The 17638-nt window shown below is 45.4% G+C and overlaps 1 protein-coding gene across 3 annotated transcripts in view; it reads left to right on the forward strand.

The window, feature by feature from the left end:
• Positions 1-17638, forward strand: part of LOC125447303 (caspase recruitment domain-containing protein 11-like) — a 113295-nt gene that overhangs the window by 35165 nt on the left and 60492 nt on the right. For 2 of the 3 annotated variants that reach the window (XM_048521612.2, XM_048521614.2), the window contains exons 4-7: positions 1920-2245; positions 10151-10330; positions 12296-12445; positions 16590-16715. In XM_048521612.2, the coding sequence (XP_048377569.2) occupies positions 1920-2245; positions 10151-10330; positions 12296-12445; positions 16590-16715 (782 nt within the window). The remainder of the gene's footprint in view (positions 1-1919; positions 2246-10150; positions 10331-12295; positions 12446-16589; positions 16716-17638) is intronic. The other variant, XM_048521613.2, reaches the window with a different exon arrangement.

The raw sequence follows: 17638 nt of genomic DNA on the forward strand, positions 1-17638 counted from the left end.
GAGGGATAAATGTTGTCAATGCCATCAAACATAAATCTCCGGCACAAAACAGAAAGTTGCTGGAAAACCTCAGCAGGTCTGGCAGCATCTGTGAAAAAATATCAAAGTTAACGTTCCTCTGAGTTCTGAGGAAGGATCACTGGGCCTGAAGCGTTAACTCTGTTTTTCCCTCCACAGATGCTGCCAGACCTGCTGAATTTTCCAGCAACTTTGTTTTTGTTCCTGATTTACAGCATCTGCAGCACTTAGGGTTTTATAAATCTTGTGCACTTCTTCAGAATAACCATGCAATGTTTTACATTCACCTGAAAGAGCAGATAGTGTCTCCATTTAACAACTTATCCAAAAAAAAGACACATCTGACTGTGCAGCACTTCCATAGACCACCAACCTGAATTTGTGCGCTCAGCTTCTGGAGTGGAACTTGAGTCCACAGTCTTCTTACAAAGAAGGTGAGAGTATCACAAACTGAGCCTTGCAAGCAAGATAACAAAGTGTGGAGCTGGATGAGCACAGCAGGCCAAGCATTTCGGGCCTAGACCCTTCCTCATTTTTCTGATGAAGGGTGTAGGCCCAAAACGTCAGCTTTTGTGCTCCGAAGATGCTGCTCGCCTGCTGTGTTCATCCAGCTCTACACTTTGTTATCTCAGATTCTCCAACATCTGCAGTTCCCATTATCTCTGCAAGCAAGATATGTTGCTTTTCATTGTGCAAGTTTGTTTACTTAATCAATCTTACAGCTCTTACATCCTCTCCTCCCTATGTCACGGCTATCCCCTGTTTATATGTGCACCGAGACTTTGAGCCATACAGCACTGAAACAGACGCTTTGACCCAACTCATCCATGCTGACCAGGTTTCCCAAACTAAACTGATAGCATATGTCTACATTTGGCCCATACCCCTCTAAACCCTTCATATCCATGTACCTGTCCAAATGTCTTTTAAACGTTGTAACTACACCTGCACGTACCACTTTCTCTGGCAGCTGGTTCCATATAAGCACCACCCTCTGCATGAGAAAAGTTATCCCGTCGGTCCCTTTTAAATCTTTCCTGTCTCACCTTAAACCTATGCCCTCTAGTTTTGGAATCCCGCGTCCTGGGGAGAAGACCATGACTATTCACCTTATCCATGCCCCTCGTGGTTTTATAAATCTCATGTCATCCCTCATGCATCTATCACTTCCTCTGGCAGCTCTTTTCATGCATGCACCCCACTCTGTGCAAAACACCTTCCATTAATATCTGAGATAATAGGAACTGCAGATGCTGGAGAATCCGAGATAACAAGGTGTGGAGCTGGATGAACACAGCAGGCCAAGCAGCATCATCAGAAAAGGTCTAGGCCCGAAACGTCAGCTTTTGTGCTCCTAAGATGCTGCTTGGCCTGCTGTGTTCATCCAGCTTCACACTTTGTTATCTCTTCCATTAATATCTGTCAGCTGCAGTTAACCTTAATCTGCTGAACAAGATATTATCAGCGAATGTCTACCAGAGGGATCACACGACTTGAATATGTTAATGTGTTGCAGCCAAAGGCAGGATCAACCACATTAGTCACTAAACGTCAGCTTTCCTGCTCCTATGATGCTGCTTGGCCTGCTGTGTCCATCCAGCTCCACACCTTCTTATCTCAGATTATCAAGCAATGGCAGTTCCTACTAGCTCTGAGTGAGTTTTAACCCCACTGTGAAGCCCTCACTGATGCTGCTTGTCCTGCTGTGTCCATCCAGCTCCACACCTTGATATTTGGATTCTCCAGCATCTGCAGTTCCCATTATCTCTTTCACTAATCCATTGGGTTGAAAGGATCTTTTAGGAGATTAAGGCAATGAGCCAGGTTGATTATAACATTGACAGGAGGATTCCCTTCAGGCCACTGATGTTGTGAAATGATTCTTCTGTCTGTTCCCACAGTGGAAGAAGGTTATGAGGGGCTGACGCAGTTCCTGATGAGTGAGGCTGTCAAGGTGCAGAAGCAGCTGAAGGACAAAGCCGTGGAGATCCATAAACTGCACAGCAAGTGCGAGATGCTGCAGGAGACTAACAAGCGGCTGAGCCGCGATCACCTGGAGCTCAGGAGCCTTCAGGAGCGCTACAGCAAGCTGAAGGAGGAGTTTAATCTGCACAGCAATGATCTGAACAAGGTTAAGGAGGAGAATTACCTGCTTGCTCTGCGCTACGCCCAGCTCAACGAGGAGAAAAGTATGGCTGTGTCGAGGAGCCGGGAGCTCCAGCTGGAGGTGAGCGGCCAGAGTGGCAGATCCTTCCTTTCATGTTAGCACAGAGCCACAGGGAGGCTAACTCCCCGCACACATGGTCATAGAGTCATGCAGCATGGATACAGACCCTTCGGCCCCAGCAGACCATGATATCTGAAACTAAACCACAGCACTCCGCAAGTTGCCTAACCAATGCCTTGTACAGCTGCAACTTGACGTCCCAACTCTGCCTCAAACGCTGCCTTCACTGTCCTATCTCCCTGGGACTCCAGTCTTGAGGAACTGTGGACCAGCACTCCAAGGTCTCTTTGATCAGCAGCACTTCCCAGGACCTTACCATTAAGTGTATAAGTCCTGCCCTGATCTGCCTTTTTAAAATGCAGCACCTCACATTTATCTAGATTAAACTCCATCTGCCACTCCTCGACCCATCAGCCCGTTTGTTTGAAGTCCCGTTGTACTCTGAGGTAATTTTGTCCCATTTACCAGTATTTGGCCCATATCCCTCTAAACCTGTGTGTGTGTCAGTTTGTGTGTGTGTTAGTGTGTGTGTCAGTTCATTAGTGTGTGCGTTAGTGTGTGTCAGTTTGTGTGTGTGAGTTAGTGTGTGTCAGTTTGTTTGAGAGTTAGTGTGTGTGTCAATTCGTGTGTGTGTGCATTAGTGTGTGAGTTAGTGTGTGTGTCAGTTAGTGTGTCAGTTACTGTGTGTGTCAGTTACTGTGTGTGTCAGTTTGTGTGTGTCAGTTAGTGTGTGTGTGAGTTTGTGTGAGAGTTAGTTTGTGTGTGTCAGTTTGTGAATATGAGTTAGTGTGTGTCAGTTTGTGTGAGAGTTAGTGTGTGTGTCAGTTCGTGTGTGTGAGTTAGTGTGTGTGTGTGTGTGTGTGTGTGTAAGTGTGTGTGTCAGTTTGTGTGTTTGTGTGTGTGTTTGTGTGTGCGTGTGTCAGTTTGTGTGTGTGTGTCAGTTTGTGTGTGTGTGTGTCAGTTTGTGTGTGTGTGTGTGTCAGTTTGTGTGTTTGTGTGTGTGTGTCAGTGTGTGTGTGCGCGCATGTGTGTCAGTTTGTGTGTGTGTGTGTCAGTTTGTGTGTTTGTGTGTGTGTGTGTGTGTGTGTGTGTGTCAGTTTGTGTGTGTGTCAGTTTATGTGTGTGTTTGTGTGTGTGTGTGTGTGTGTGTCAGTTTGTGTGTGTGTCAGTTTGTGTGTGTGTGTCAGTTTGTGTGTGTGTGGGTGTCAATTTGTGTGTGTGTGTGTCAGTTTGTGTGTGTATGTCAGTTTGTGTGTGTGTGTGTGTGTTTGTGTGCCTGTGTGTGTGTGTGTCAGTTGGTGTGTGTGTGTGTGTCATTTGGTGTGTGTGTGGGTGTCAATTTGTGTGTGTGTGTGTGTTTGTGTGTCTGTGTGTGTGTGTGTGAGTTGGTGTGTGTGTGTCAGTTGGTGTGTGTGTGTGGGTGTCAGATTGTGTGTGTGTGGGTGTCAGTTTGTGTGTGTGTGTGTCAGTTTGTGTGTCTGTGTGTCAGTGTGTGTGTGTGTCAGTTTGTGTGTCTCTGTGTGTGTGTCAGTTGGTGTGTGTGTCAGTTTGTGTTTGTGTGTGTGTGTGTCAGTTTGTGTGTCTGTGTCTGTGTGAGTTTGTGTGTGTGTGTGTGCTAGTGTGTTAGTGTGTGAGTTAGTGTGTGTGTCACTTTGTGTGTGTGTGTGCGTGTGTTTTTGTATATATGTAAAAGCAATAACTTACAAGAGAGAGAAAGAAAGCATATGGTCTTTTAAAGCTTCAATACACTGTTCCTGTTAATTCTAAAATGTTTTTAGACTGTTCCTGTTAATTCTGAAACATTTGTAAAGACATATTTTCCTACAACTGGGAGCACCAGCCGTGATTTTGGTGCATGTTGTTGATGATGAGCCAGGCAGTCGTTTCCAAGGTCCCCTGCAGCCTGGGCTGCAGAACCATTTCACTTTTCCAAACCCGAGGCTGATTTTGGGTTAAAAAGCCCCCTAGTGGGACTCAGTAACAAAAACAAAATCACTATTGTCTTTGGAAGCTCACACGACTGGAATGGAAATGACAAAATCAAAGCAAGTTACTTTATCCAGGGTCATAATGTCATCGCTGACAACTTTCTGTTCCCATACGGAATACTGTCTCCTGCATACCTTGCCAGTTTAGTTGTTTGAACACTCACCCACTTTGGTCTAGTTGTAGGGACAAAAAAAAAGCTGCAGATGCTGGAATTCAAGGTATACAAACAGGAGGCTGGAAGAACACAGCAGGCCAGGCAGCATCTGGAGGAAAGGAATGAAGAGGAGTAAATACATGAAGTTTTTGTGCTCCTGAGATGCTGCTTGGCCCGCTGTGTTCATCCAGCCTCACATTTTATTATCTTATAATACATGAAACACTGACTGCTCCTTTTCTGCAGATGCTGCCTGTGTTCTTCCAGGTTTGTCTAGTTTTAGTTTGCATAAGTCTACTCTCAATGGGGGAGATATGGCCCAGTGGTAACGTCACTGGATTAATTATTTAGCATGTTCCTGGCTAATAGGTTCAAATCCCACTATCCCAGCCCAATTAAACCTGTAAAACTGGTATACTGCTCCAATGTGTCTTGTGAACTTCAATGCTGTTTGAGATAGATCCCCCACGTCGGTGGGGATGATAGGCGAGTTAACATCAGTGTCCTTAAAGGATCCAGTAGCACCAGGATCACCCGAAACCAACTCCGCTAGACCAGGCATGTGCTTCTATCCAACTGCCAAACACAGGGGCTGCAAGAGCAGGTCAGAGGCTAGGAATACTGGGTTGAGTAACTCACCTCCTGACTCCCCAAAGCCCTGCCCGCCATCTACCAGCCATGCGCTTTGGGTCCACCTGCCAAAGTGGATCTTCTTCTGCCAGCTCAAGAAGGGCACTGGAATGACAGGACGATGATGGAAGTATTTGAAAGGCTCCCTGAGAAACGGATGTCAACACTTGGGAGACCTTTGTTCAGAAAGACTTGGGGGTACCTCCAGTTGGAAGGGACACGACAATCTGTCAGCAAGAAGAGGTAGGGAAAAGGAACCAGTGACAGGAATCCCAATGATCTCAAGGCCAAGGACTAGTTCCACCTCCTAGAAACACCTGCCACGTGTATGGTGGGAGATCTGGCTCGTCAGCTACAGAAGGGCTCGCAGAACTCATTACCAGTGACACGGAATTTCCTACAATTGTGCCCATTTGTCAGTGATCGTGGACAATGATGATATTTTTCAGTAGTGTGTTCATTTCCAGTGTTACTGGTTGTTTCCTCTGGGATGATGGCTAGCAGGGTTTAAATTCAATAATTCAGGAATCGAAACCTCACCTCAGCAATGGTCAGCATGAAATGCTCATCAGTATTGACCAAAACACTTTTCTCATGAAGGATCTAGGCCCGAAACGTCAGCTTTTGTGCTCCTAAGATGCTGCTCGTCCTGCTGTGTTCATCCAGCTCCACACTTTGTTATCTCAAATTTTCCAGCATCTGCAGTTCCCATTGTCTCTGATTTATGAACGGGCCTTGCCAGCGATGTCCGCATCCCATGAAAGAGTTGATTATTTTTTAAAAGATTTTGGGGTCCAGGACAGATTTTTGACCTCAATATCTTCAACCCTACCAGGAATTCATCTTGTTAGCCGTCAGGTCAATATCCTCATGCGTGAAGCATTGGTGCACAGTGAGTCTAAAGGCTTAAGTCAGTAAAAAGCCTCGAAACTGAACAATTTGTAATTTAACAATAGGCTTTATTGAAGCCTTCAGCATGATTAACAAAGGTCAGCTGTAACCACTACTTCCCAAAAAGTAATGACCATTTGGTGCTCAGGAGAAGAGGCCAGAAACTCGAAGTGAGATGGGCAGAAGGAGGAATTGATGTTGAAAAAGTGAAAGTTCTTTGTGAATAACATGTATTAGGAGTGCGATGGAGTACTCCCCACTTGTCTGGATGTGTGCAGCCCCAACAACACTCAGGAAGCTCGACACCATCCAGGACAAAGCAGCCGCTTGATTGGCACCACATCCACAAACATCCACTCCCTCCACCAGCAACACTCAGTAGCTGCAGTGTGTACTATCTACAAGATGCACTGCAGAAATTCAGCAGATCCTCAGACAGCAGCTTCCAAACCCACCACCACTTCCATCTAGAAGGACAAGGGCATCATTTCCATAGGAACACCAGCACCTGCAAGTTTCTCTCAAAGCCATTGATCGTCCTGATTTGGAAATATTCCTTTACTGTTGCTGGGTCAAAATCCTGGAATTCCGTCCCTAAGGGCATTGTGGGTCAACCCACAGCAGGTGGACGGCAGTGGTTCAAGAAGGCAGCTCACCCCCACCTTCTCAAGGGGCAACTAGGGACAGGGTAATAAATACTGGGCCCAGCCAGCGACGCCCATGTTCTAAAGATACATTAAAAAATGAAGAAAAAGCACGCATGGATAATGTATTGTTTGTGCTGTGAAGGTCTTTAATTTCATGACGAGTTTGATCTTTCGGAATCTGCCAATCGAGAATCGAGCTGGTGATGACAGAGGAATTGGCGCCACCTTGTGTGCCCTCTAAGGAATGCCTCACATCCAAAGCAAACCAAGAATATCTCCTTTTAAGAATGAAACAAACATAAACTTACGGGGGGGAGTCTTGTAACAAGGTGCACATTTCTTTCGCTCAAAGGCTTTGAAATCTTTTCTTCATGCTGGGAAGGGGGTTAATGCCTAATCTTCTCAGAAACAAGTTGATAAACATAGTCCACATTTTGGTCAGGAGCACTATAACCCCAGAGCAAAATCCTTAGAAGAGGGGTGATGAAAACAGGAGAGGTCCATGGTGGTTGGGGGGAGTGGAGGTTGTGGGGAGATGTTGGGGATGTGGTGTTAGGTGTGATCACCAGGGTGGGGTCAGGAGCATGGTCATACAGTCCAACAGCACGGTCCAGGTATAATCCCAAACTAAACTAGTCCCACCTGGCCCATATTGCTTCCAACATTTCTTATTCGTGTCCTTATCCAAATGTTTTTTAAATGTTGTAACTGTACCCACATCCCCCACTTCCTCAGGATGTTCATCCCACATGTGGACCACCCTCTGTGTAACAAAAAAAGCCCCTGCATCATTTTTAATTCTTTGTCCCCTCACCTTAAAATATGCCCCCTAGTTTTGAAATCCTCCCCTCTAGGGAAAAGACATTTGCCATCCACCTTATCTGTGTCCCTCATGATTTTATAAACCTCTATAAGGTCACCTGTCAACCTCCTAAAAAATGTCCCATCCCATCCAGCCTCTCCTTATAACTCAAACCCTCTTTTCCCAGCAGCATCCTGGTACAGCCCTTCCGAACCCTCTCCAGCTCAATGATATCCTTCCTACAACAGGGCGACCGTGGGATAGAATTGGCTGACCTACTGATAGGCTAAGTTAGTGCCTTCAAACTGAACACAGTTCATCCCCCGTGCCATCCCCTCCTCTCACCTCAAGCCGCACCTCCATTTCCTACCTACTAACCTCATCCCACCCCCTTGACCTGTCCATCCTCCCTGGACTGACCTATCTCCTCCCTACCTCCCCACCCATATTGTCCTCTCCACCTATCTTCTCCTCTATCCATCTTCGGTCCATCTCCCTATTTATTTCAGAACCCTCTCCCCATCCCCCTTTTCTGATGATCGGTCTAGGCCCAAAACATCAGCTTTTGTGCTCCTGAAACGCTGCTTGGCCTGCTGTGTAGATCCAGCCTCACACTTTGTTATCTTGGACTCTCCAGCATCTGCAGTTCCCATTATCACTGGCAGATGGCGAAGACGGCTGCAGCTTTCCCAATGTTTAACTGGATGGAATTTTTTTTACTCCACGCGTACATAAACCCCGAAAGCAATGGAGGGACTCTGAGGGGCAGCATTGAGACAGTGCAGGGTACATATTACCCTTTCAAATGATGTTACCTGTCTAAATAAGAAATATAGGACTTACTTCACTGGAGCATGGGATTAAGGGGTGGCATTATGGTGGTTTATAAAATCATGAGGGGTATAGGTAAGGTGAATTGTTAGTGTCTTTTCCCTAGGGTGGGGGATTTCATGACTATTTTTAAGGTGAGAGACGAGAGCTTCAAGAAAGACATTGGGGGCAGTTCTTTTATGCAGAGGGTGGTCCGCATTAAGAATGAACTTCCTGAGGAAGAAGTACAGTTACAATGTTTAAAAGACACTCCAGTAAATGCATTAGTGATTGGAACCAGGTGGATCTTATATTCCCAATGAAGGGTCTCGACCTGAAACGTCGAATTTCCTGCTCCTCCGATGCTGCCTGACCTGCTGTGCTTTTCCTGCCCCACATTTTGTTGCCTCTGACTCCGAGCATCTGCCAGTCCTTATTGCCTCTGAGACTGTGAGAACCCTGATCGGGGTTGTTAACCTGAGCCAATCAGTGAGCCCTTGGTGACAGATTTAAACAGGGGATTCAGCATCTCCTGATCCCGAGCAGGCCGACCACAGCTAGTTCACTGTGTACAAGAAAATAAAGGGTGACCTGGTGATTGGATACCGGCCTCTGTGCAGCTATTTCAAATAGGAGGGGTATGGGCCAGGAGCAGGCAGATGGGACTAGTAAGGTTTGGGATTCTGTTCGGCATGGACTGGTTGGGCTGAAGAGTCTGCTTCCATGCTGTATGACTCGATTCTTTGAGGGAATAAGATATTGGGGGAATATGCGGGGAAACATGATGGGAATGAGAAACAAACACCATTTTGTAGCTTTCTCGTGCTCTTACTGAATGGTTGGTGTTATATTAGGGTTAGGATTAGGGTTGGGATTAGGGTTAGGGTTAGGTTAGGGTCAGAGTTTGGGTTAGGTTAGGGTTAGGGTTAGGTTAGGGTTAGGAATGGAAGCAGTCCCTGGCCACTGGTTAATTGATATTGTTAAAAATAATGGTGAAAGTTTAGTTTAATTTATATGTCTACTTGTGCTTTTACAAGTGGAAACAGTGGTTTTAGTTTAATATTTTTTGCTCTTTGCAGCTTGTATTGTCTGTTTGTATATATTTTTAATGAGGTTTTACAATCCTTTAAGCGAAGAGATGGGGATTAATAGCTTGAAGCACTAAAAGTAGAATAAAACTGTCTTGTTGGCTACCCACAGGCGTCCAGGAATACGCAGAAAAATCCAGAGGGAAGTCAGTCAGCGGGTCAGAGTGTGTGAATAATAGAGAAAGAAGCAGGAATGTTAAACTTTCCAGTAAGAAATCATGGAAAACAATGTATCTATTGAATTAGAAATAGTAAGAACTGGAATCAGAGATAACACAGTGTGGAGCTGGAGGAACACAGCAGGCCGGGCAGCATCAGAGGAGCAGGAAAGTCGGGACCCTTCTTCAAAACTCGATTGAATCTACCTGATTGTAGATGTGTCAGCCTGAGCAAGACAACTTGCATTGAGTTTATTAGCACATGTACCCACGGGTGCAGTGAAAAGTTTACAAGGTGCCACCGACAGTGCCATCTTAGGTACAGATCCCCGAGGACCAATTCTTAGGGAAAAAATTACAACTAAAAAGCTCAACATTACTGACCTTCCAAAGGACAAGATTGCAGGAATAAATTAGAAAGACAAAGAAATAAAAAGTCCTTCCACCATAATACAATAAAAAACTTCCCAACATTTTGTCCAGTGTCACATCTTTTTCTTGTTTAAGATACATTTTATTCTTTCTGATAAAAGAACATTAGCAGACTCATATGAATGTGTTCAGTAACTGACCTCCGTAGATATTTTCCTTTAAGGACAATACTTAGAGTCCACAACGCAGGTTTCACTTGACTTGTCGCGCATTAGGTCGGACACCGCATGTTGCTGTTGGTCTTTCGACTGAGAGTCAGGTCAGGGGTGTCTTGACCTTTGTAACCTGATGAGTCCTCTTCCAGACTGACCAGTTGAGATGCAAACTGCAGGGAATCGAGGAGGAGTGTCTGATGGCCCGCAGTCTCTCCAACAAGCTGAAGAAGGACATGGAGAACATGCCGAGCAGACAGAGCATCATACAATTGCAGCATGACAATGACCAGTTACAGACCACAGTCTATGAGCTCCAACGCTTTGTGCAGGTAATTAACTTCTACATGGGGAAATCGACAGGATGTGAACGTCACTCCATTTGCTGCAAAGTTTTTAATTTTATTGGGACATGAAAGGTTCTGAGGGCCCAGAAAGGGTAAATGCTGGGAGAACATACCCCGGCAAAGGGGAAACTCCACGTCTGGGAGGGAGGGTCACAGTTTCAAAGGGAGGATGGTGGTCCCTCGCTTAAGACAGAGTTAAAGAGGAGTTCTCCTGTCATGAATCTTTAAATATTCTACCTCCCCTAAAGGAATTAGAAAGGAACAAAGAGGAAAATGGTCTTGAGGTCACTGATGGATGAGACATCAATACACCAACTGGTGGGAAAGGCTGCATGATCTTGTCCTGCTCCAATTTTCACATCTTACTGCAATACAACATCAGGCAAGGTGGAGAGCAGGATATGAACCCATAATCTCTTTAAGTGGTGAGAGCGTTACCCACTGACCTACAGCTGTAAGTATTAAAGCATGTGGCTCAGGTCTGACACATAACTCCTAGTGACCTCAGTGTGGCCAGCAACTCCACATTCCTTTGTGAATGAGAAGGACCACAACCAAATTCCATGTTTGCTGTGATGACCTCAATGGGAAGTAAACGTGTGCTGACACTGACTGTATCCAGCTGGGCCTGTGCTCTGACCATTTCCCTGGTCAAATAGAATATCATGGTAATTGCAGCTGATTGAGGGAGACTCCTCATGGACATATTATTTGTTTCATTTTAATCGACATCCCAAGGGTTATCTTTGACCCGAAATTGAACTGGACTCACCATATTAATACTGTGGTAACACGAGCAGATCAGAGGCTAGGAATACTAACTCACCTCCTGACTCCCCAAAGCCTGTCCACCATCTACAAGGCACGAGTCAGCAGTGTGATGGAATGCACCCCACTTGCCTGGATGGGTGCAACAAGCTTGACCCCATCCAGGTTGAAGTAACATGCTTGATTTTCTCCGTATCTACCACCAACAATATACATTCCATCCGTTACCGACGCTCAGTAGCAGCAGTGTGTACTATCGACAAGTTGCACTGCAGAAATTCACCGAAGATCCTCATATGGCACCTTGCGAACCCATGATCCCTACCATCTAGAAGGACAGAGACAGCAGATACACAGGAACACCACCCCCTGCAAGTTCCCCACTGAGCCACTCACCATCCTGACTTAGAAATGCATTGTCCTCTCTTTACTGTGGCTGGGTCAAAACCCTGGAACTCTCTCCCCAGTGGCATTGAGAGTTTGTCTGCACCAAATTGACTGCAGCAGTTTAAAAATGCAACTCACCAACACCTTCTCAAGGGAAACCAGCAGAAATTGCTGGAGAAACACAGCTGCTGTGGAGAGAGAGCAACGGAGTCAATATTTTGAGTCATAGTAAACCTACAGTGTGGGAGCAGGCCAGTCAGCCCATTACATTTACACCAGCCCTCTGAAGGGTATCCCACCCAGACCTAGAACCCTTCCCTACAAACCCTGCCTTTCCCATGGCTAACCCACCTAGCCTGAACACCACGGGCAATTTATCATGACCAATCCTCTGAACCTGTACATCTTTGGATTGTGGGAGGAAACCGGAGCACCTGGAGGAAACTCATGCAGACACAGGGAGAATGTGCAAACTCCACACAGACAGTCGTCTGAGGCTGGAATCAAACCTGGGTCCCTTGCAGAGTAAGGCAGCAGGGCTAAACACTGAGCCATCATGCTGCCCAACGAGCCCAGCGATTCCTTTCAGAATGGGTATTAAATGCTGGCTCCTAGTGAGTAACTCCTACGTCCTATGAATAAATAAAAATGATTGAATCTAAATTCTACCAATTACCACATTAAGGCATTCCCCCATGGCATGCGTATGGACATTTTGGTCATTACTGTCACTCCTCGGAAACGGAGCACACTGTGTCAGAGTAAACTCCGAGCTCTTTTTCATTCTTCCGAAAGGTAAGAAACAATCTCCCCAGCACAGAGAAGGCTCTCCTGGATATCATGGATCAGGATCGGAAGGAAGCTCTTGAGGACAGACAGGAATTGGTTCAGAGGTTTCATGACACTGCCATGGAGCTACAGCAGGCGGAGGAGCTCCGAGACAAGGTAACTGAGTCTGCTGTTCATCCAAATCCCTGTATCTCTCACTGATCTACAAATTCCCTCCCTGATATTGATCTGAGAATCGACCACTCTTCAGGGATTCACTAACCGCACTGTTTAGTTGATTTAAAACAAGAAAACACATTGTGAGTGATAAAATAGATACAGCACTGGAGCAACTGAGTTCAGTGTGTACTGCTTGCGTACTCGGTCAGACTGAACAGCATGTGGAGTTGCACATTTACATATACAGCACCCTGAATCCTTACTGACTTTTAAAGATGAGAGGACATGCAGCAGCTCCAATACTTAAGTGAAAACAAAGGTTGCTGGAAAAAATCAGCAGGTCTGGAAGGATTTGTGTTTTTCCTCTTTATTCATTCTTGGGAATGAGTGTATCTCTGACCAGGTGGCATTTATTGCCCATCCCTAATTACCCAGAAGGCAGTTAAGAGTCAACCACATTGCCATGGGTCTGGAGTCACATGTCGGCCAGACCAGGTAAGGATGGCTGTTTCCTTCCCTAAAGGGGCCTTAGTGAACCAGATGGGTTTTCCCCCTGACAATGGATTCGTGGTCATCATTAGATTCTTAGTTCCAGATATTTATTGAACTCAAATTCTACCAACTGCTGCAGTGGCATTCAAACCGAGACTCCAGAACATTACCTGGGTTTTTGGATTAACAGCCTAGTGATAACGCCACTAGACCATTGTCTGCCCCTGCCTCAGCTGTGGAGAGAAAGCAGAACTGACAAAGTCCTGAGGAAGGGTCACCAGACCTGAAACGTTAATTCTGATTTTTTTTCTTCACAGATGCTGTCAGACCTGCTGAGCTTTTCCAGCAACTTCTGTTTTTGTTCCTGATTTACAGCGTCCACATTTCTTTTGGTTTTTATCCCAATTCTACTTTAATATTCTTTTGGCAGATGTTTTAAGTACTGAGGCACAGTGAAAAGTTTTGTTTTGCATGCAGTACAGGCAGATCATACCATACAAAGTGAATCAGGGCAATAGAACAGAGTGAGGAATACAAAGTTATGGGTGCAGAGAAGGTGCGCAAAGAGCGAGATTAACATCAAATTCAAAATTTGAGAGGCTCATTCAGAAGTCTAATAAAATGCTAATATTCAGAAGGATTTAGCTGTCCTTGGATGGATTCATGAGGAGCAAACAAGCAGCAACAGCACTAGAAAGAATGAGGGAACAAAATTAAAATGCTGATTTTAATTAAGGATGGATTGGTATACAAGAGTGAAGAGTTGTAACAGTTATGTCAAACCTTTGTAAGACCAGACCTAGAGTACTATTTCGGTCACCTTACCTAAGGAAGAACTCTATTGTCTTACAGTGAGTGTAATTAAGATACAACATCGCCCCCGCCATGAGGTGCTTGTCCTTTAAGGAGGGACAGAGTTGAAAGGACCTCTATTTTGCTGAAAGTTGGGAGAGTGAGAGACAACCTAGTTGAAATGTGTGATGTTTTTAAGGTGCTCAATTAGGTTGGTGTTGTTGGAATTTTTGCCCTTAGTTCAGGAGCTTAGAATAAGGAGTGAGGTGAGAATGGTCATACACTCCAGCGAAAGACACTGATTATTTACAATGGTGACAAGAGGAAATTTTCCACGGCAAATTAGATTAGATTAGATTAGATTAGATTTCTTTTTGGAATTCTGACCCGGAGACCTGTGCATGATGCTAAGCCGTTGGGTTGATTCAGGACAGAGACAGATTTGTGTTTCCTTGAGAAATTGGGATGAAGTGGGAAGGTTGAGTTGAGATGGGAAGCCAGCCAAGATTGTATTGAATGGCAGAGTAGTCTCAAGGAACTGAACAGCCTATTCCTGTAACTATTTGCTGCCAAGCCCTAACTGTCATAGTGTTGTTTAGCATGGAAACAGCCCTTTGGTCCAACCCATCCATGCCGACCAGATATCCTTAAGTAATCTAGACCCATCCACCAGCATTTGGCCTATCTCCCTCTAAACCCTTCCTTTTCACGTATCCATCCAGATGCCTTTTAAATGTTGTAACCGTACCCACCTCCAACACTTCCTCTGACAGCTCATTCCATACACGGACCACCCTCTGTGTGAAAAAGTTGCCCGTTCGGCCCCTTTAAAATCTTTCCCCTCTCACCTTAAACCTTTGCCCTCTAGTTTTGGACTCCCCTACCCTGGGAAAAAAGACCTTGACTATTCACCCTGTCCATGCCCCTCACGATTTTATAAACCTTTATAAGGTTACCCCTCAGCTTCCCGACACTCCAGGGCCTGTTCAGTCTCTCACTCTATAGCTCAGACCCTGCGATGTCCTTGCAAATCTTATCGGGGCCCTTTGAGGTTTACAACATATTTCCTGCAGCACGGAGACCAGAATTGAATGCAGTATTCCAAAACTGTTCTCCAGTTGACATGCTTTCTTGTGCATTTCAGAGAGCAGTTAAAGGTCAGCCACATTGCCGTAGTTCTGGAGTCACATGTAGGCCAGACCGGATAACGATGACAGATTTCCCTCCCCAAAGTTTTTACAACAATTGACGATAGTTGCCATGGTCACCATCACTGAGATAAGCTTCCAAATCCTTATTTTCTAATGAATTCAACTTACATCCCAACAGTCCGCTATGGTGGGATTTGAAAACGTGCACCCTGGATATTTGGATTACACTGACAGTAGACCATCTTGCTACTCGAGATGTTTCCTAATCAACCAGTTCAGTGATGTGGTGACAGACTTCTGGAGCAAGTGAGATATGAATCCAGGCTCCTGGCTCAGAGGTAGCGACACTACCGCTCTGCCACACATGCCTGTAGTCTTCCCTAATCTAGACCAGGAAGGTCATGAGGAGTTTCCATTCTGCAAGTGTGTTGCCAAAAGCTCAGATTTAACCTTGCATCCCTTTCAAGCCTTAACACCAGAACCACTCTTCAGAGTGAAATGGGGGCGTGGTCTCTTCCAGCTTTCAGTTCTGGCTCTGCTTGACTGAAGGTGTTCATTCACGTTTGCTCATTTACTGGTGTTGCTGAGTTAGGAATTTACTGCTAATCTGGATAGTGTTTTTTCTCTCCCACACACTCACACACATACTTATACCCACAGACACACACACACACAAACTCAAGCCCACACTCACACACACACATACACATGCACACACGCACACACACACACACACACACACACACACACACACACACATACAAACACACATCACATGCACACAAACGCACACACACACATACACATACACATACAGTCACACACACACACACTCTCTCACACACACACACACAAACTCAAGCCCACACTCACACGCACACACACACACACTTATACTCGTACACACACACATACACATGCACACACACATACAAACACACATCACATGCACACAAACGCACGTACATGTACACATACAGTCACACACACACACACACTCACACACACACACACACACACACACACACACACACACACACACACACACACACACACACACACACACACACGACCAGGTCAAGGCTGGGCTAATCAGTCAGGGAATCAGGCATTGGGGGAAAAGGCAGGAAAGTTGTGGACTATCAGTTTGGCTATGATCCCGTTGAATGGTGGAGCAGATTTAATGGTATGAATGGTCTACGGCAGCATGGTGGCTCAGTGGTTAGCACTGGTGCCTCACAGTGCCAGGGACTCAGGTTCAAATCCACTCTTGTGCAGCTGTCTCTGTGGAGTTTGTATGTTCTTCCCATTTGTGGCTGCGTGTGTTTCCTCCAGGTGTTCCGGTTTCCACCCACAGCCCAAAGATGTGCAGGTTTGGTGGTTTGGCCATGCTAAATTGCTTATAGTGTCCAGGGATATGAGGGTTAGGTGGATTGACCTTGGGGAATGTAGGGGTACTGGGTCTTTGGGGAGGGTCAGTGTAGACCTGATAGCCTGAATGGCTTCTATCTGCACTGGGGGCATTCTATGATCTGTTCCAAATAGTCAACTGTAGCCCTTTCAAACTCACTGAAAGCTGTGAATTGAGAATGGTTTTGGAATTAAAACTGTCCATGTAACTCCATCCAGGAGCGCATCTGTATGTCGTGCCCCCTGGTGTTCCACTGTCATTCTTCATTGCTGATAGAAACCTTTTCTAATTCCAGTACCTGAAAGAGAAGGAAGGACTTGGACTCCAGTCTGCGATGATCCTGAAAGAGTGCCAGATGCACAAGCAAAGGATTGCCAGCATTTTACAACAACTGGAAGAAGTGGAGAAGGAACGAGACAAGGTATGACCATTGTCAGCAATACAACACTGTATCCAAAAGACTCTCCAAATGGTCTAGCGACTGGGGCACAAGGACACCCAGGTCCCACTGCACATTCCCCTCTCCCAATTTACAGCCATTCAGGTAGTAATCTGCCTTCTTGTTTTTGCTTCCAAAGTGAATAACTTCACAGTTATTCACATTATACTGCATCTGCCATTGATTTTCTCACTCACCCAACCTGCCTAGATCATGCTGTAGGATCTCTGTCTCCTCGTCACAGTTCACCCGACCACAATAAATGCCATCCCAGCCAGCAATGCCCACATCCTATGAATGAATAAAAGAAAGTTTCACGTCATAGACTGTCTAGTAAGATATTAACTAGCGTTTGGAATAATTCAGTCTTGATAAGCAGTGAGCTTGTATTCACATTCTGTTGGCTCTTATTGTGTTGTAAAATTAAAATGGCAATTTTACACATCGCACCTACTGCTGGGGTGCTGTACCATCTGCTGCTGTGGACATGTTTTTATTCAGAAGTTAATGGTGATTTAACTGAAGATTAGAAAGATAAGATGGGATTTGATAGAAATATTTAACGTCCTGAGGATCTTGACAGGTTGGATGTGGAGAGGATGTTTCCTCTCATGGGTGTTCATGGACCGAAGGAGTCACTGTATAAAAATCCACGGGTCATCCATTTAAAACAGAGAGTGATGTTCTTTCCCTTAGATGGCAGAGCGTGAGAGCGCTTTCCCTGAAAAGGCAATGCAAACAGAGTTATTGCTCTTATTCCTCTTCCTTTTTGATGTTTGTAACTATTACCTACTGTCCATCAGATCTCAGAAATTGTGATTGTTACAACATGAACATGTTGCATTGCTCAGCACCGGCTCTGATGAAGAGTCATTGTGACTCAAAACTTTGGCCTCCTGTCTCTC

The sequence above is a fragment of the Stegostoma tigrinum genome, chromosome 38 (genome assembly GCF_030684315.1).
Source record: "Stegostoma tigrinum isolate sSteTig4 chromosome 38, sSteTig4.hap1, whole genome shotgun sequence".
Classification (NCBI taxonomy): Eukaryota; Metazoa; Chordata; class Chondrichthyes; order Orectolobiformes; family Stegostomatidae; genus Stegostoma; species Stegostoma tigrinum.